Source organism: Tursiops truncatus, chromosome 5, assembly GCF_011762595.2.
Source record: "Tursiops truncatus isolate mTurTru1 chromosome 5, mTurTru1.mat.Y, whole genome shotgun sequence".
In the NCBI taxonomy this organism is placed as follows: domain Eukaryota; kingdom Metazoa; phylum Chordata; class Mammalia; order Artiodactyla; family Delphinidae; genus Tursiops; species Tursiops truncatus.
The window spans coordinates 22,383,123-22,404,146 of record NC_047038.1 but is presented as its reverse complement, the minus strand read 5'-3'; the positions used below and the strand labels follow the sequence as shown (position 1 = coordinate 22,404,146).

The 21,024-nt window shown below is 37.1% G+C and overlaps 1 protein-coding gene across 2 annotated transcripts in view; it reads left to right on the top strand.

Annotated features, from left to right (window-relative positions):
* The first annotated feature begins 2,710 nt into the window (after positions 1-2,710).
* METTL14 (methyltransferase 14, N6-adenosine-methyltransferase non-catalytic subunit) overlaps positions 2,711-21,024 on the top strand; it is a 31,804-nt gene continuing 13,490 nt past the window's right edge. The window contains exons 1-7 of one of the 2 annotated variants that reach the window (XM_004316134.4): positions 2,711-2,914; positions 7,168-7,256; positions 11,049-11,136; positions 12,531-12,611; positions 12,971-13,058; positions 17,879-17,969; positions 19,171-19,312. In XM_004316134.4, coding sequence (XP_004316182.1) covers positions 2,849-2,914; positions 7,168-7,256; positions 11,049-11,136; positions 12,531-12,611; positions 12,971-13,058; positions 17,879-17,969; positions 19,171-19,312 — 645 coding nt within the window. In that variant the 5' untranslated portion in view covers positions 2,711-2,848. The remainder of the gene's footprint in view (positions 2,915-7,167; positions 7,257-11,048; positions 11,137-12,530; positions 12,612-12,970; positions 13,059-17,878; positions 17,970-19,170; positions 19,313-21,024) is intronic. The other variant, XM_019927864.3, reaches the window with a different exon arrangement.

The window sequence follows — 21,024 nt, the reverse complement described above, 5'->3', positions numbered from 1 at the left end:
AGAATATGAATTATATGTGGGGACTTTCTAAATTTCTTCTCCCCCTTCTCCCCACCACACACATTCCGTAGTGGTCCTTATGTTGCTGTGATGAACAAATGTTACTGATAGGCATGTACAGTACTCCACAGGTGTGGTCTGGTATTTTAAAATTCATTGGTTGGGAGACAGATTTCAGAGTTATATCCCTTTCTTTGTGGAAACCGGGACAACCCTCTGCTGCATTCCAAAGACTTTGTAAATACTAAAGGTAGTTCACATTTGCATCTTCATCAGTACAGGTCCCAGGCAAGAAAACAGAAATCAAATAAGGAATTCTAAACAGACAGCATTTGTTATGGAGAAATGTTGATGGCTAAAAGAGCATAAAGGGGAAGGTGAGATTAAATCAGAAATTCCTAACTGCAGGAAGTGGCTACTAGTCCTAGAGCTGGTAGAACAGAGGGTGGAGGTGGTATTATCAGAGCCCAAGAGCAAATGCTCTCTTGGGGTTGCCACATGAGTGTAGGGAAAGGGAAAACAGGACCACCAAGGAGGGGTTGCTGCAGCTGGTGCTGGACTTTGTAAAGGGCACAGACACTGCCCTGAATACCAGAAGCAGAGAGGAAGAGAACTAAGGAACAATAGCTTTCCCATGTTCCACCTTCTGATTTTCTGCCTGTGCAGAATTCTTACCAGAATCTTACAGGAAGCTGTCTGACAAGGAAAGCTGGGAACTACAGTTTGCAAACTCCCAGGCCAACCATCGTCACAGAGCAGAGTTCAGGTGAGTATGGGGCTTAAATACCACTAGCACCTGCACTACCCTTTACCAGGAAAAAATTTTTTTCCTCCTTTAGGTAGTAAACTCCTTAAAGAAAAACTGACTGATTTGGTTTTTGGTCTCTGATAGACTCAAGGGTCCATCACAGTGTCTGCCATATAAAATGCTCAATAAATATAATTTTTTTTTTTTTTTTTGCGGTATGCGGGCCTCTCACTGTTGTGGCCTCTCCCGTTGCGGAGCACAGGCTCCGGACGCGCAGGCTCAGTGGCCATGGCTCACGGGCCCAGTCGCTCCGCGGCATGTGGGATCTTCCCGGACCAGGGCACGAACCCGTGTCCCCTGCATCGGCAGGTGGACTCTCAACCACTGCGCCACCAGGGAAGCCCTATAATAAATTTTTGAGTGAACAAAATGTCAATTCACATCACTGAAAAATGGTTCAAATCAGTACTCAGCTTACCTGACTGGCAGGTGATGCAGCTGACTGTTAAAGAAACACACTTTAATTCATATGTACAAATTAGTATTGTCTTTTACAGTATAGGCCCCTTGGAAGTTAACATACTTTTTCAAACAGTGCTGCCATTACTCAAGGGATTTTTAGGACTCCTCTTTTGAAATTGCCTTTCAGAGCTAGTTCTTGAGAAAGACATGACAATTAGTAAGAGCCTAGTCTGCCCACTTTTGGCCTAGCCTGACCCACCTGCTTTTGATCTGGAGGATTTAATACTATTTTCAAAAATTAAATCCTCTCTCAAAGAACAGACTTGTTACTAATCTTGGTAAGTATGTGCCACAACTTCCAATTAAACTTGGGGCAACATGACGTCTTAGTCTACTTCTGCTACTTTGAATTTGGAATAAGATGACAAAAATGGTGTATAATGGTAATAACTTAAGACTTTGGTCCTGGGAGGGAGGGAGGGAGGGAGACGTGAGGGGGAAGGGATATGGGAACATATGTGTGTGTGTGACTGATTCACTTTGTTATGAAGCAGAAACTAGCACACCATTGTAAAGCAATTATACTCCAATAAAGATGTAAAAAAAAAAAACAACTTTGGTCCTTGTTGCCTTCCTATGAAGAAAGGAGAATCATCACTGAGCCCCCCCCCCCCCCCCCCGCCACAAGCATCAGTAGGCTATTTGTTTTCATATCTCAGTGTTATTTCCAGCTAAGACAAATGCCCAAGCACAAAAAGGGCCCCCGTAGCCTCTGACCTCTAGGACACGAACCAAGACAAATTTTACTATCACCCTCCCACCTCTCTAAAGAATCCATAAAATGCATTATGGTAAAACAGGAAACTTCTCAAGGGCTAGTGAGTTGTGGAGAAGAGCACGGGCAGATGCAGTTGCTGTTCCCTGCCTCAAGCGGAAAGTAATAATAAAAAGCTTAATGAACACTTGCATGGCGGGATGTTTGGCTCTGTTTATTCTTTCGATCTTCACAACTCTGTGAGGTAGGCACTCTCATCCCTCCCATCTTACAAATGAGAAAACTAGAGGCTCACAGAGGTTGATTATCTGGACAAGGCCACTCAGCTAGTAAACGACAGTCCAGGGTTCAAACCCCGAAATCTGACCCGCGTTAGTGCTTTCACGAAAAAACGGGTATCTGGCAATGATTAAAACGTCAGAACTGGCAACTGGGGAACTAATGGAAAAGGGAATCAACAAAAGGGCCCACCACGTGGCAACAGTGCTGAAAGACCAAGGGAGCCTCAAGTCCCAGGAAGGGGAAAGTGAGGGGTCAGCGATTCGCCACCACAGCTCCAACAGCCCCAGCTCTGGACCGCCGAAGCCTCCAGAGACGCCTCTAGCGCCGGCGTCGCAGGACCCTCATTGGGCCTCTTCTAGGCAGCGTCAAATCGCGGGCGTCCTTAAGGAGGCGGGACTTCCGGGAGCGGTGGCGCCAAATTCCGGCCGCGCCGGAAACACCTATTGAGGAAAAAACACTGGGTACACGCCGCTAGAAGCTCCTGGAGAATTTTGTGTTCCACAGTCTCCGAAGAAAAATTGGGCGGGGGTTCGTCCGCTCATTGCCAAGTTTTCGAGGCAGTGGAAAGCAAGAGTTGGGACATGGACAGCCGCTTGCAGGAGATCCGGGAGCGGCAGAAGTTACGGCGACAGCTTCTCGCGCAGCAGGTCCGGGGCCCAGGGAGGGATCGCGAATGCGCGTGCGCGGCCGGCCTGTTACCTCCTCCCTTTTCTGTCTCGTTACTGGCCACGGTGCAGTCCTTTCTGGTCCCGCGACCTTAATCCCTGCGCCCACCTACCCTCTTGTTCTCAACCCCCGGGGTACCCCGAATCTTTTCCTCTTTTACCTCGCGGTCATTGTGGTGCTGAACCGAACGCCACGCTTGGTCTTCAGCAACCGTTATGGAATGGCCGCCGAGTGGTGCTCAATGATGAGAATACAGTGGTCTTTCTGTATAAGTTACCGCAGTTCACGCAAAGAAAAGTGACTTGTTATACTCCAGAATTTCTGTTCACTTTTTTTTTTTTTGCTGTACGCGGGCCTCTCACTGTTGTGGCCTCTTTCCTGTTGCGGAGCACAGGCTCCGGACGCGCAGGCTCAGCAGCCATGGCTCACGGGCCCAGCCGCTCCGCGGCATGTGGGGTCTTCCCGGACCGGGGCACGAACCCGTGTCCCCTGCATCGGCAGGCGGACTCTCAACCACTGCGCCACCAGGGAAACCCTTCTGTTCACTTTTTAAATGGTCGTTTGTGTCTTGCCTTTCTTTGTTATCAGCTCCCTATTCTTGAGATTGGGGCTTCATTGTGGGTCAGGTTTTACGGTATTTTCTCTGGGATAGTGTCTAACGACTGCATTGGTAGAAGCCTGAGTGTAAATTTTAGATTCTGCATGATGCGTATTGCTGTCGACCCTGCCGTGTACGGTATCCTCGTCCTCACTCGCAGCTAACGTTTGAATTCTTAATCTGTATCGATCACAGCAAATCTCTGAAATAGGTAATATTGTCTTCACTTATCGGATAATGAAACAGAGGCTCCAGAGGTTAATTTTTGCCCCGGCTCCTTCACCTCTGGGCCAGAAAGTTAAACCCAGGTTTGTCTCTCCAGATCTTGGCCTCACTCCTTCTTGTGTAGGAGTAAGTTAACACTTGATTAGTGGAGTACACATGCAGAAAATGCAGATGCACACCTCTGCTTAATTAAAGTTAGAGGTTGTGTTTTACTTTCTACCACTCAGACCGGTAAAAGGGATGGGAGAAATGCTCACAGGTTTTGATGAGGCATCTTACTGTTATTTTTTTCAGTAATAAGTTTTCGTTTTAGTACATGTAAATCTGAGACCTATCCTCTTTTATGATCGGATGAAAAGATTTATGGTACAGTGTTAAAAGTGTGGGCGTTTAGGGAGTTCCCTGGTGGTTCAGTGGTTAGGACTCAGCGCTTTCACTGCTGTGGCCCGGGTTCAATCCGTGGTCGGCAGCTAAGATCCCACAAACGCGTGGCCAAAAAAAAAGGGGGCGTTTGGAATCAGATCTGTTCCTGGCATAGTGATTTTGGACAAATCAGGTATCTTTTCCAAGCCTTCCTTTTCCCAGTTTCTGTTATGTTATCTTCAAAAATGTTCAGCAGCTCTTTGTTACCGCCAAGGTTCTTACTCTTTAGTTTTGAATTCAGACGTCTGTTTGACTGAAAATAGTCGTAAACAATGATTGGTTGAGTGTCTTACTATGTGCCAGGAGCTTTTGTAGACATTGGCAGTTCAGCTATGAATAATAATAGGTGGTCCTACCCTCAGAGAGCTTACATACTGCACAGAATTTAATAATGGCTGCCGTTTATTAAGTCCTTTCTGTGTGTCAAGACTCTGCCAAGCTTGTACATACATTATATTTGATCATACCAGTCAGATGCTATCTGTGACTTATAGATGAAGAAAATAAAGCTCAGGAGATTTGTTACATGCTGAAGGCCACAAACCGTTTACATTTGCAAGCTGCAGTTTCAGGCCTTTGCAATACACATGGCTGCCTCCTAGTACAGTTGGATAGGAACCTTTCCACCTAAGGATGTACAGTATAATCAATGACAGACTTCCACTTTAGCAGCCTTCCTTTCACTTACTTTTCTCTGTATGAACAAGACAGACTGGTTTATTACTCTCCGGAACGTGATTTGTGCAGTACATACTTTATGATTTTTAAAAGTTGTCCTTTCTTTCTGATTTCTGTCTATCCTCTGTGACAGCCCAGGTCAGAATTTTGTGATGAAACCTATTGTGATCTCCCTGGCTTAGACTCTTCTCGCTCTGAGCATCCATTTTCCTTACTGTTGGCGTCCACTACTGTATATTATTAACCATCATACAGAATATAAACAGTTTGCGTGCAGCGTCTTTGCATTTAATTCCTGTTGGCTTAATCTTCTATCCTAACTTTGTTTCTTGCCCAAAGTAAGTTTTTTTTTTTTTCAAAGTAAGTTTTTAATAAATTTTTGCTGATTGATGATCTGTCAGAGTAGAGCACAACTCAAGTGTGTATAATTTGCTTGACTGACTTGGCTGCTGGATGAAGATATCGGATGCAATATATAGGCCCAGACCACGATTGTGGCAATTAATGCTATCACCAACGATTTACACCTGTTTTTATTTAACTTGTAGCTTTGTTTCAAAAAATTATACATGCTTTCAAATGATTCCAAATTGTCATAGTTATTCAAATAATATATTTAGTGCTACCACAATGGGAAGTCTGTTACTCCAGTCATTCCACAATTTTTTAAAAATGTTGGAGCATGAGAAGACAATTATATATGTAAGCACAATTTGATTTAAAGCGTTCCTCTTGTAAAACATTGTATTCTAATTTACACCTTGGTAGAAAATCTCATTGGTTCATTCACATATTTATAAGCATGTACTATAAGTCAGATGTTATAGTAGCTGCTGAACATACAGATATCAACAGGACAGAGTTCTTCCCCTCAGTGAGCTAACATTTCAGTGGGGGAGAAGTAAACAAAAGTAAACTGATAAAGTAATTGAATTGTACAAATAAAAAATTGGAAGTTGTGATAGCGACTGTGAAACAAAAGTAAAACAAAAAGGGTGTATTAAGTGCTATGATCAGAATGAGGAAATGAGGAGGTAAAAATAATGGAAAGGAGGCTACCTATTCTGTAGATAGTGTTCATGGAAGGACCCTCAGAAGAAATGTACTCATCTGAGATTTGAAGGGAGTCCGACTCAGTCTTGGGAAGAAGGTTATAAAGCATTCCACCTATGGGAATAAATGTGTTTTCTGACTAAAGAGAATAGGGGTCAGGAAGATTTTATGGAAGAGTTAAAATATCAGGAACAGTTGATATATTGGAAGAGATTTATCGTTGGGGAAACCTTAGGGGAGTCATGAAGTGGGTAGTCTAAAGAGGCAGTGGTAATTGTTTAAGATCAAGGCTGGGACTTGCAGCTCTAATATTGTAGTGTGCCTTCTCACCTTTCTTTTTTTTTTTTTTTTTTTTTTTTTAAACATCTTTATTGGGGTATAATTACTTTACAATGGTGTGTTAGTTTCTGCTTTATAACAAAGTGAATCAGTTATACATATACATATGTTCCCATATCTCTTCCCTCTTGCGTCTCCCTCCCTCCCACCCTCCCTATCCCACCCCTCACCTTTCTTGAGCTAAGGGATTATTTAATGCAGATTTCCTCATGCCCTTCGTGTGCTTGAAAATATTAAGTGGTTCCTCATGGCCTGTAAGTTGCATTCTATACTTCTTGGTTTGGCTTTTAAAGTTTTCCATGAATTGATCCCACACTATGTAGCCAGGCCTATTTCAACTAGTGATTTGTTTACATTTGTTGTATTTTGCAAAATTTCCCGAACTGCCAACCCGAATTTGCATCACTATTTTTCAGGTTTTTGTAAAGTTTAGTATTGTGCCTATAATCATTATAAAGACTTGGCTTGAATAAAACTGAAAAGGTATTTATTACGGCATGGAATAAATAAGGTACAATACGTGAGCTGATGGATGCAGAGTGTTTAACATAGTGCATATCACACTTATAAACACTATGTTAGCTGCTTTTTTTGTTGTTTTGTTATTGCTACTGCTGCTAAATTGTGTTTTATTATTTGCTTTAAAAGTAGAGGATTGGTCAAGTTGTTTTAATTTAAAAATAACTGAAAGCATAAAATACTTTTCAGCTGGCAAAATCATTCTTAATTAACATGGTTTTGCTCCAAGGTGTTTTCTGTTTTTCCTGCAAGGTAATTTGTCCATTTGCCTGCTGCAGTAGTTACGGGTTGTATTTTTTTTTTTTTTTTAAATACTTGATGTATTAAATGCTGCTACAAATGACTAGGAAGGCTATTCAGTACACTGTCATCTAATTTTTGGTTTTTGCCGTTTCTCAGTTGGGAGCTGAAAGTGCTGACAGTATTGGTGCTGTGTTAAATAGCAAAGATGAGCAGAGAGAAATTGCTGAAACAAGAGAAACTTGCAGGTCAGTTGAATATTTTTTTAGTGACATGTTAGTATTTGTGAAAGGATCACTGTTTTAATAAACAATAATCCTAAGTATGAAGTGTGTTGTTATAAGTATCAGCATACAGATTTAGGAAACATTGGTTTTTATTGTTAGTTCATGAATTATGAAATACTTATTATCTGAATACAGTAAGTTTTCATTTATAAAGTAGTTAGAAAATGGAATGTTAGGCTAGGAATTAGCTTATATACCATATATAATTTTATTTAAAAAATCCTTATTAAAAAAAACACACTTTGCCCTAAAAGTGGTATTGATAGTTCATAAAGCATTTAGAATTTTTCAGTATTGTAGTTATCAGTTTTTTTTTATTGGAGTATAATTATTTCACAATGTTGTGTTAATTTCTGCTGTACAGTGAAGTGAATCAGCTATATGTATACATATATCCCCTCCCTCTTGCACCTCCCTCCCACCCCCTGCTATCCCACCCATCTAGGTCATCACAGAGCACCAAGCTGAACTCCCTGTGCTATACAGCAGGTTCCCACTAGCTGTTTTACACATAGTGGTGAATATATGTCAGTCCTAATCTCCCAGTTCATCCCACCCTCCCCTTCCCTCTGCCCGCTGTGTCCACTCATCTGTTCTCTACTACTTTGTCTCTATTCCTGCCCTGCAAATAGGTTCATCTGTACCATTTTCTAGATTTCACATATATGTGTTAATATATGATATTTGTTTTTCTCTTTCTGACTTACTTCACTCTGTATGACAGACTCTAAGTCGACCCACATCTCTGCAAGTGACCCAATTTCGTTCCTTTTTATGGCTGAGTAATATTCCATTGTATACATGTACCACATCTTCTTTATCCATTCCTCTGTCGTTGGACATTTAGGTTGCTTCCATGTCCTGGCTATTGTAAATAGTGCTGTAATGAACATTGGGGTACATGTGTCTTTTTGAATTATGGTTTTCTCAGGGTATATGCCCAGTAGTGGGATTGCTGGGTCATATGGTAGTTCTATTTTTAGTTTTTTAATGAATGTCCATACTGTTCTCCATAGTGGCTGTATCAAATACATTTCTACCAACAGTGCCAGAGGGTTCCCTTTTCTCCACACCCTCTCCAGCATTTACTGTTCATAGGTTTTTTTGATGGTGACCTTTCTGACTGGTGTGAGGTGATACCTCATTGTTGTTTTGATTTGCATTTCTCTAATAATTAGTGATGTTGAGCATCTTTTCATGTGCCTCTTGGCCACCTGTATGTCTTCTTTGGTGAAATGTCTGTTTAGGTCTTCCACCCATTTTTCGGTTGGGTTATCTGTTTTTTTGATATTGAGCTGCATGAACTGTTTGTATATTTTGGAGATTAATCCTTTGTCAGTTGCTTCATTTGCAAATATTTTCTCCCATTCTGAGGGTTGTCTTTTCATTTTGTTTATGGTTTCCTTTGCTGTGCAAAAGCTTTAAAGTTTCATTAGGTCCCATTTGTTTGTTTTTATTTTTATTACTCTAGGAGGTGGGTCAAAAAACATCTTGCTGTGATTTATGTCAGAGTGTTTTTCCTACATTTTCCTCTAAGAGCTTTTTGGTGTCCAGTCTTACATTTAGGTCTTTAATCCATTTTGAGTTTATTTTTGTGTGTGGTGTTAGGTAGTGTTCTGATTTCATTCTTTTATATGTAGCTGTCCAGTTTTCTCAGCACCACTTAGTGAAGAGGCTGACTTTTCTCCATTGTATATTCTTGCCTCCTTTATCAAAGATAAGGTGACCATAGGTGTGGGGGGTTTATCTCTGGGCTTTATATCCTGTTCCACTGATCTATCTTTCTGTTTTTGTGTCAGTAGCATACTGTCTTGATTACTATAGCTTTGTAGTAGAGTCTGAAGTTGGGAGCCTGATTCCTCCAGCTCTGTTTTTCTTTCTCAATATTGCTTTGGCTGTATGGCACCATTTCTGTTTCCATATAAATTGTAAAATTCTTTGTTTTGATTCTGTGAAAAATGCCTTTAGTAATTTGATAGGGATTGCATTGAATCTGTAGATTGCTTTGGGCAATATAGTCATTTTCACAATATTGATTCTTCAGATCCAAGAACATGGTATATCTCTCCATCTGTTAGTGTCATATTTGATTTCTTTCATCAGTGTTTTATAGTTTTCTGAGTACAGGTCTTTTGCCTCATTAGGTAGGTTTATTCCTAGGTATTTTATTCTTTTTGTTGCATTGGTAAATGGGATTGTTTCCTTAATTTATTTTTCTTATCTCCTGTAGTTAGTGTATAGGGATGCAAGAGATTTCTGTGCATTAATTTGGTATCCTGTACCAAATTCATTGATTAGCTCTAGCAGTTTTCTGGTGGCATCTGTAGGATTTTTCTGTGTGTATCATCATGTCATCTGCAAGCAGCAATGGTTTTACTTCTTCTTTTCCAATTTGTATTCCTTTTTTAAAAAAAATATTTATTTTTCACTGTGTTGGGTCTTTGTTGCTGTGCACAGGCTTTCTCTAGTTGCAGCGAGCAGGGGCTACTCTTCATTGCGGTACGTGGGCTTCTCATTGCGGTGGCTTCTCTTGTTGCGGAGCATGGGCTCTAGGCACGTGGGCTTCATTAGTTGTGGCTCGTGGGTTCTAGAGCGCAGGCTCAGTAGTTGTGGCACATGGGCCTAGTTGCTCCACGGCATGTGGGATCTTCCCGGCCCAGGGCTCGAACCCGTGTCACCTGCATTGGCAGGTGGATTCTTAACCACTGTGCCACCAGGGAAGTCCCTCCAATTTGTATTCCTTTTATTTCTTTTTCTTTTCTGATTGCTGTGGCTAGGACTTCCACAACTATGTTGAATAATAGTGGTGAGAGTGGACATCCTTGTCTTGTTCCTGATCTTAGAGGAAATGCTTTCAGTTTTTCACCATTGAGAATGATGTTTGCTGTGGGTTTGTCATATATGGCCTTTATTATGTTGAGGTAGGTGCCCTATATGCCCATTTTCTGGAGAGTTTTTATCTTAAATGCGTGTTAATTTTGTCAAATTTTTGTCGAAGTTTTTCTGCATCTATTGAGATGATCATATGGTTTTTATTCTTTAATTTGTTGATATGGTGTATCACATTGATTGATTTGCATATATTGAAGAATCCTTGCATTGCTGGGATAAATCCCACTTGATCATGGTGTATGATCCTTTTAATAGAGATTAATAGAGTTTGGGAGTGTTCCTCCATCTGCAGTTTTTGGAAGAGCTTGAGAAGGATAGGTGTTAGCTCGTCTCTAAATGTTTGATAGAATTCACCTGTGAAGTCATCTGTTCCTGGACTTTCGTTTGATGGAAGATTTTTAATTACAGTTTCAATTTTATTACTTGTGATTGGTCTGTTTATATTTTCTGTTTCTTCCTGGCTCAGTCTGGGAATTTTTTACCTTTCTAAAAATGTGTCCATTTCTTCCAGGTTGTCCATTTTATTGGCATATAGTTGCTTGTAGTAGTCTTTATGATCCTTTATCGAACATCAGTTTTGCTCAAGACACATTAGAATGATACATAATGTAGAAGTTTCTATTTTGCCATGCATACCTTATAAAAGCTTAGTTTCTTATTTGTTTGCTTTCTCAAAAAAAAGTACAGATTATTCGTCAGGTTGTGTTACTTTTAAGATTTATAAACTGGGTGAATAGATACTGTTTAGTCAGGAAAAATTTGCCTTGTTCTGTTTTTATAACCAGTTCTTTAATATTATTAATGGACACATTTATACATCTTGTATGTATTTGTGAGTGATATTTCAGTTTTAATTTTCAGGGCTTCCTATGATACCTCTGCTCCAAATGCAAAACGTAAGTATCAGGATGAAGGAGAGACAGATGAAGACAAAATGGAAGAATATAAGGCAAGTAGAGAATGGGACAATTTTATGGTCAAGAAGAAAGTAAGTCCTTACAATCCGTAGAGTCTTACCCAGGAAAACAGAATTTGACAGAAGCTGAATTTTGACAGAATACTGAATAATTGTTGATGTAATTAGGTAAATTTAAGACATTTATATCAGTTTAACACAGAAGTATGTGGATTAAATTAGGTGATGTATATGAAGCACTTAGCATAATGCCTAGTAAGCACTAGGCAATAGCATTCTTAAATAAGAGTAAGGAGGTAGATGTATCAGAAACTTCGGATAATTCAATCATACTTCAAGGGGCTACAATACTGTCTTCTTTGAGTTGCATTATTCCATGTTAACAATATAGGGTAGTACAATTAAAATATTTTGAGAACTCATGGGCTAGACAGCAGTGTAGAACCATTTCTGACAGAGGCCCAAGGCAAAAACCCAGCTTCTCAACTTGTAATTACAATATGTAGTTGAAAAGAAAGAAAGTTAAGGACAAAAAAACCTACCTCCATTTTTTTCAAATTAATTGTCATAGAACTATATTCAATAGAGAAGAGAATAAATAGTTTCAGTAAATCTTTAGGTATAATTATCTAATTTCATAGATATTCTCTTGTGTATTGGTTGCATTTGATATATCCTCTTATATAACTTAACTATTTGTGATTATATTAGGTCAAACCATATACAGTTTCTGATATTTTAACATTTTTGACTTATAAAATAGCAGTTTCATATGGTTTGATCTAGTAGAAATAAGATTGCCCATTGGTGGTCATATCTTTCATGATTTGAGCTAAATTCTAATATTTAAGGTATTATATCAGAGATAAATAATCCTAGATAACTTAGTCAACAAAATTAGTAGTTATAGACAATTATTACTGAAGAGAATGAAAAAGAAATATTTATTTTATATATTATAAGCATAACTAGTTACAGCTAATGATGAGAAAGCAAAAACTTCAAGTTTTTTTTAAGATTAAAAAATTTTTTTTAAATTTGTATTTTATATATTTATTTATTTGGCTGCATCAGGCCTTAGTTGTGGCATGTGGGCTCTTCATTGCCACCCGTGGGCTTCTCTCTAGCTGTCGGCCGCGTGCACGGGCTTACTTGCCCCGCGGCACGTGGGATCTTAGTTCCCCCACGGCATGTGGGATCTTAGTTCCCTGACCAGGGATCCAACCGGTGTCCCCTGCGTTGGAAGGCAGATTCTGAACCACTGGACCACCAGGGAAGTCCTGACTTCAATATTTGACTTTAACAGTAATTTGAAAACTTTATTGTGTCTTAGGGAAAGAAAATATTTATATGAGTCTTAATACTCGAGATGTCATAATATGTAAGATACTCCTCTTATACATAAAATGTATACTTCCTTTTCCAAGGATGAATTAGAACTACAACAGGAGGAAGAGAATTTGCCATATGAAGAAGAGATTTACAAAGATTCTAGTACTTTTCTTAAGGTAAAAAAATAATTTTCACGTCCATAACTTCACATTTCAGCTCTATGCCTGAAAAGATTTTAAATACTTATTTGTTTTCAAGATTTTTTCAGTTATTGAGGGATCATTATTATAAAGGTCATTTAAAATTATTCATGAAATATTCTTCTGATGCTTGCCCATTTAGGATGAGATAATGCTTTATTAATGTCTGTAGATACTGAATTGTAATACTATTATTTTAATAGTGATGTTTTCTGTTTTTTTTAATGTCAATTAACTTATATTTTGTATGGCCTCATAATAAAAAATAAAGTACAGTGTTAGTGTATCTGCCCTCAGAGCGAATGCTGTTTATTTAATTTTGACGTTTTCTTTAGGGAACACAGAGTTTAAATCCCCATAATGATTACTGCCAACATTTTGTAGACACCGGACATAGACCTCAAAATTTCATCAGAGATGTAGGTATGTCAGATTTGTTGGGAATATGCTATTGCTGGCTGTTGATTACATGCATGTAATTTATCCATTTTGTGGTTTATTTCTAACAAAGTTATTTTTCCTGGCTTGGCTTCCCCTTTCCATTCCTAGTACTTCTAGTACACTCTCTTTTTCCATCAAGCAGTGTTACTTTTTTCCTTCTTCCTTCCATCTTTCCTTCATTTTGGTTCTGTAACTATCCCTCATTTTTATTTTGCCTTCATTTATTCCTTCGATGCTCTTCCTTTCTTTATGTAAATCTGATTCTCTGACTTACATTATTTTCCTTTTGTCTAAAGAATTTCTTTTAACATTTCTTGCAAGGCAGGCCTGTTGGCAACAAATTCCCTCAATTTTTGCCTGAGGAAGTCTTTATTTTTCCTTTACTTTTGAAAGATTAATTTTGCAAAGTACAGAATTCTAGATTGGTGTTTTCTTTCTTTCAACACTTAAGTATTTTACTTCACCCTGTTCTTGCTTGTTTCTGAGAAGTTGGGTATAATTCTTAACTTTGTTCCTCAATAGGTTTGGTTTTTTTTTTTTTCTGGTTTCTTTCAGAATTTTTTCGTTAGCTTTGATTTTCTGTAGTTTGAAAATGATATGTGTAGGTATAGCTGGGTTTTGTTTGCTTTGGGTTTTTTTTTGCGTTTATCCTCTTTGGTACTCTCTGAGCTTCCTGTGTCTGGGGTTTGATGTCTGACATTATTTTGGGAAAATTCTCAGTCATTATTATTTCAAATATTTCTTCTGTTCCTCTTTCTGTTTTTTCTCCTTCTTATATTTCCATTACACATTTTACCTTTTGTAGTTGTCCCACATTCCTTAGATAGTCTGGCTTTTTTTTTTCCAATTTTTGTTCTATTTACTTTTCAGTTTTTGAGGTTTCTATTGAGATATCATCACGCTCAGAATCTTTTCTCAGCTGTGTCCAGTCTACCGATAAGCTTACCAAAGGCATTATCCCTACATTTTTAAAAACAGCTTGACTGAGAGAATTCATGTACCATACAGTGCACCCATTTAAAGAATATAATTGAGTTTTTTAAGAATATCTATAGATTTGTGCAACCATTGCCACAATCTAATTTTAGAACTTTTTAAAAAATTGAGGTATCGTTGATTTACAATATTATATAAGTTTTAGGTGTACAAATAGTAGTTTACAATTTTTAAAGATTATATTTCATTTATAGTTATTATAAAATATTGGCTGTATTTTCTCTGCTGTACAATATATCCTTGTAGCTTATTTATTATATGCATAGAAGTTTGTACTTCTTAATCCCCTCCCCCTATTTTGCTCTCCCCACTTCTCCCCCCCGTAACCACTAGATTGTTCTCTTTATCTGTGAGTCTGTTTCTTTTTTGTTATATTCACTAGTTTATTTTTTAGATTCCACGTATAGGTGATAATATACAGTATTTGTCTTTCTCTGTCTGACTTATTTCACTAAGCATAATACCCTCCAATCCATCCATGTTGTTGCAAAAGGCAAAATTTCACTTTTTTTTATGGCTGAGTAATAAGTGTGTGTATGTGTGTATACACCACATTGTGTGTGTGTGTGTGTGTGTGTGTGTGTATATATATATATATATATATATATATATATATGGCACATTGTCTTTATCCATTTACCTTTGCTGGACGCTTAGGTTGCTTCCATTTCTTGGCTATTGTAAATAATGCTGCTAAGAACACTGGGGTGCGTGTATCTTTTTGAATTAGTGTTTTCATTTTCTTCAGATATATACCCAGAAATGGAGTTGCTGGATCATGTGGTAGTTCTATTTTTAGATTTTTGAGAAACCTCCATACTGTTTTCCACAGTGGCTGCACTGGTTTACATTCCTACCAACAGTGTACAAGTCCCCTTTCTCCACATCCTTAGAACATTTTCATCTCCCCTAAAGAAATTCAGTACTCATTAGCAGTCAATTCCCATTCCTTCTCCCACAGTTGCCCCCCAGCCTTAAGTAATCATTAATTGACTATTGTCTATCAGTTTGCTTATTCTACACATTTCATATAATTGGACTCATACAACATGTGATATTTCGTGACTGGGCTTTTTTCACTTAACATAATGTTTTCAGGGGCCATTGATGTTGCAGCATATTATCAGTACTTCATTTCTTTTTATTGCCAAATATTCCATTGTATGTACATACCACATTTCATTTATTCATTTGTGTTGTTTCCACTTTTTGATTGTTATAAACTCTGCTGCTATGAATATTCATGTAAAGTTTTTGTGTAAATGTATGCTTTCATTTCTCTTCGGTATATACCTGGGAGTGGAATTGCTGTGTTATGTGGTAATTCTATGTTTAACTTTTTGAGGAACTGCCCAAATGTTTTTCAGAGCAGTTGTACCATTTACATTCCTACCAACAATATGTGAGGCTTCCAGTTTCTTACCACCCTTGACATTTTATTATCTTTTTAATTATAGCAGTCCTAGTGGTATAAAGTAGTATTTCATTGTGGTTTTGATCTACATTGCCTAAGTGACTAATGATATTAAGAATCTTTTCCTATGCATATTTTTCCACTTAAATACCTACTTTAGAGAGATGTCTAAACCCTGCTTATTTTTTAATTGGTAATTTGTCTTTTTATTATTACATTGTAAGAGTTCTTTATATATTCTCAGTACAAGTCCCTTATCAGATGTATGATCTGCAAATATTCTCTCCCATTCTTTGGGTTGTCTTTCTTTTGGCCACACGCGGCTTGCAGGATCTTAGTTCCCCGACCAGAGATTGAACCCACACCCTTGGCAGTGAGAGCGCAGAGTCCTAACCACTTGACCGCCAGGGAATTCCCATTTTTTACTTTCTTGTTGGTACCATTTGCAACACAAAAATTTTAATTTTGATGTAATCCAATTTATTTTTTCCTTTCTTGTTTGTAAGCAACATGTAGAAACTGATTTTAATGTTTTCACAGGCAAAATTTAGATGTAGCACAAAAAGTTATGATAATGGTAAGTGAAATAGACGAGTCATAGGATGACAAATATGCATGCACTTACAGAGGTACCTAAAATAGTATGTGTATATAAATACATACACTTTTATGAGGTACCTGGAGTAGTCAGTCTCATAGGAGCAGAGAATGCAGGAGTGATTGTCAGGGTGTAGAGAGAGAGGAAAATGGGGAGTTGTTGTTCAATTGGTATAAAATTTCAGTTATGCAAGATAAATTTTTTCTGTAGATCTGTTGTGTAGCAAATTGTCTGTAGTCAGCAATACTGTTGACTATAGTCAGCAGTACTTAAAAAAATTTAAGAGGGTAGATTTCATCTTACTTAAGTGTTCTTACCACACACACATACACATGCACACACACTAAAACCAGAGGAACACAAAGAAACTTTTGGAGGTTATTGATATGTCTTACCTTGATTGTGGTGATGGTTTCACAGGTGTATGCATATGTTCAAACTCATCGAATTGCATACGTTAAATATAGGTTTAATATATAAGGTTTTTATTTATCAATTATACTTCAAAAAGCTGTTTTTCTCCTCAAAGTTATGATAAGTTATATTGATATAATCAAATTTCATTATCAGACTTTCTGCTTTTAAGATACTTATTTCTCCAAGGCAAAGAAAATGTACTTAGGAAACTATTATGGATTGAGAAAAAGGTGTACCTGTTTTGTAGATGATTGAGAGCTGACTCTATTGTGATTGAAACCTGACTGTACTAAAATCTTCAAACTTGTTTCATTTGAAATTTGATCTGTAACCACTGATTGAGGAGGCTTTATAAAATCTTTCACTTTTTTACTCTTTGATATTAAAGTTATTAAAATGTACTTCTGGTTTTCAACTTAAGATGTTTATATAATTTATATTGTCATGAATATGCTTCTTGTAGGGAAGAAAGAAAAAACAAAATAAAAACTTTTAGGAATCTTTGATATTCAAGCCCTACTTACTCCTACAGTTGTTTAAACAGTTATTATGTTGTTTTACCTAAAATTTCTTCTGAGGCTCAGAGATTTAAATATTTTTGAGGACATGGGAACAAGTCTCCTGTTTTTAACCTTTATGGAACTTGGAGATGTTTTTCAAGGTCTTAAGCTTGAAAATGTATCTGAGGATTTGGTTTATAATAATGTGGAGTGAGATCTTTAAAACTATAAATATTGATATAGGAAATATTCTTAGAGAAAGTGACTTATCTTGGAATTGGTAGTACAATTTAGATAAGTAATCAGAGTGAATGAGGTGTGAGCTAATGACTGTTAGGGACTCATTATCTTTTTAACTAGATTTGTTCTGGGATTGTGTCCATAAAGTGTAGCCACTTAATTTAAGATCATCAGTAGTAAAGAAGAGAAATCCTCATTTTCTCTGCTTTGGATAACTGTCTAAGAAACTAAGTAAAAATTTTAACAATCACTAGATTCTTTGGGAGAAAGACTTTTTTGAGTAAAAAGAAAATGCAAAAAGCGTGATTGAAAGAAAAATTTTTCTTTTCCTGAGAACCAAATGGCAAAATTTGATGCTATAAGCAGGTTAGTTAATTTAATAAATTTGAGAAATTAAATGGTTAATTGACTTGATCTGGGCTTTAGAACATCTGGGAGTTTGCCTGAATGTGGGATTAGGGTCATTAGGTATATAAAATGTATATATGAATTGTTTAAAAGTCCTCAGACTATTTTAAAAGGATGTGAGGATGAAGAGGTGGTTGTGTATTGTTGTGTTCTGAGCAGGCTCGTCACGTTTGAATGCATTGATACTCATTTGTATTGAAATTTGAAATTTACTATGTTTCCTCTTCAGGTTTGGCTGACAGATTTGAAGAATACCCTAAACTGAGGGAGCTCATCAGGCTGAAGGATGAGTTAATAGCTAAATCTAACACTCCTCCTATGTAAGTGGGGTTTTTTGTTCCCAACTCAGGCTTAAAATATTAGTCTTTTTATCATGTAACCCCTTTTCTGTTTGAAAAAAATTCACTGTCTTTGTAAGGTTAACACATTCACTTTCTTCTGTATAGTAAAATATATTAGTTTGAAACTCCAGTGCTGAGTACACAGTAGGTTCTCATTTAATTTATTTTCAGTTTTCTAGACAATTTACTTTAAATTACTAATTTAAATTTTTTTCTTAGAAAATCATATTTGTTGTATTCCTGATTATCTTAAAATGTTTTTAAATGACTTTTCTTCCCAAAAATTATTTATTGAAGAAAGTTAGAAAACTTAGAGAAAGTAAGAAAATGAAAGTTAATTATAACTCAGCAACCAGAGATGCTATTAACATTTTGGAATACAAAAACTCATTTTAACCTTTGCTAAACAGACTAATGCTTTCCTAAAAAAATGTGTTTAAGGTCTTTGAAATTGGAGACTCTCTTTATTTCACATTTAGCTTACTTTGGACATTTTGTACATTTAACAGTTTGCTAAAATGTATACTGTTAATGATTAGAAGAACCGCAAAGAAGTCTGAGTTTGTGGCAAAAATTTAAGCAGACTAATATTCATCCTATTTAAAAACACTCTTACATTTAAAGTATATTTAAAATACTTTCATACTATGTGGAAATAACCATTAAGTAAAGGCTAGTAGTAATTTATACTAAGTAGCTAGAAAAAACTGTTAAACAATATTACTAAGGCACAAACTAAGGAAAGAAAATTATGTCCATTTTTAGAAACTTTTTTAGAGGGAGGAATTTAAAACTTACTAACAAATAGTTTTTCTAACTTAACAATTATGGAAAAAGTAATATGGTATTCTTTGGAATATTAAGGTGATAATGGAAAGGGGCTCAGACACTCATCTGAGTATGGATTTTCAATATAAGAAATGAGAGAAGTTTGTATTTTGGATGTTTGTGTGGGACTGTGATTTTACTTTGTGGTGTGAGTGTATCCATGTCCTCTGGAAGAGCACTGGTAGATGGTTTACTGTCTGTACTGAGGAAGGATACTCCTCCATAAAAAGGTATTCAGTAATTAGCTCATGGTGACTTTGTAAATAGTGTTTAGGAAATATTTAAGAAATTTCTTTCATTACCACTGTAAAGTATTTGAAAATCTCTTACATTTTATGCTTTAATCAAATAGGTACTTACAAGCAGATATAGAAGCCTTTGACATCAGAGAACTAACACCCAAATTTGATGTGATTCTTCTTGAACCCCCTTTAGAAGAATATTACAGAGAGACTGGCATCACTGCTAATGAAAAATGCTGGACTTGGGATGATGTATGATCAAACTTTCTACATTGTAATGAATTATTTATTTTTCAAATAAATATATGTCTGATCAGAAAGTAATATTATAAATATCCCTACTTTTTTAGGAATTGTAAATACAGATTTATAGTATATATTATGGCTGAAGGTCTAAGGTACATTAACAAATATTATATCTTTAGTCTGATTTGTCTTTTTTTTTTTTTTTTTTGGTACGCGGGCCTCTCACTGTTGTGGCCTCTCCCGTTGCGGAGCACAGGCTCCAGACGCGCAGGCTCAGCGGCCATGGCTCATGGGCCCAGCCGCTCCGCGGCATGTGGGATCTTTCCGGACCAGGGCACGAACCTGTGTCTTCTGCATCGGCAGGCGGACTCTCAACCACTGCGCCACCAGGGAAGCCCTGATTTGTCTTTTTGAGGCAGAAGTTGAGCAGGTAGTGAGTAAATGTCTGTGGAAGACTCAAAATTCCAGTCTTAGAGTCCTTGAATGTATAGCTAGAAATAAGTCTAAAAACAGATTGGTTGATAACATTCCATATTTGGTTAGTTTTAGTAAACATCAGAGTATACGTACACACACACACACACACACACACACATATGAACATAATTTCTACTCTTTATAGAACTTACAGTATAATAGATTTAAGGGACATATGTATTATATAATTGTGATATAATTCAGTATTATATAATTGTGATGTTATATTTTCCTAAATAAAATTGAACAAGCTGATAGCTTCAGTTAGTTACATAAAGTAACCTGTTTCTACTGATCAATAACAAAAATAACAAATATTTATTCAGCACCACTTTGTACTAGGCAACTAGGTACTGGAGATTGAAAGATGAATAAGACTTAGTATTTGGCCTTAAGGGGCACACAGTTTAATGGGATAAAATAAACAATGACCTAAACAGATAATTGCATTATCATATTGTTAGTTCAATAATAGAGGACTGCATAAGGTGATCTGAGAAAAACTGACCAAGCTGAGGAAGCTGGGGGACATAAACAAAGAGGAGATGACACATGAACAGTATGTATGGATAGATTAGCTGGAATTGGACAGCTGAAGAAAAGGGTGGATTAGGGAGTCCAAGCAGAAGGAACAGCAAGAGCAGAAGGGATGAAGGCAAAGAGACGGATGAGGGAGGTCTGTATGTAGGTTGATGTTGGAACACAGATTGGGACTGTCTTGAGATGCTGTCTTCTTAGAAGCTTGGACTTGTCTTCTTAGAAGCTTAGCTTAATGCCTAAAGGCATTAAGGAGTCTTTGAAGGGCTTTAACCAGTTTAGTAAAATGGTCAGATTAGTGTGTAGAGGAGGATAGACTAGAGAAAATGAAGTCTGGAGAGGGGAGAGCAGATAGAACACTGTTGCAGTAGTCTAGTTAGGAGATGAAGGGGCCCTGATTTAGGGTGATGTTAATAAGAATAGAAAAGAGGTGATAAATTCAGTAATGTTTTGTGGATACTTCTGGCGAGATCTAGTGATTGGGAAGAGGGGAAGAGTAAAGGATGACTCAGGAGTTTGAATCTTGGGATAAATGGGTTGAGATCACCAGCTGAGAGAGTCAATTTAAGAATAGTAGCAGGATTAGAGTGATTAGATTCTACTGAATGTGTTGATTTAGAGGTGTATGTGAGACATTCAAGTAGAGGTTGTAATAAGATTATGAAACTTAAAAGATATGATCATCTCAAAATACAGATTTTAAA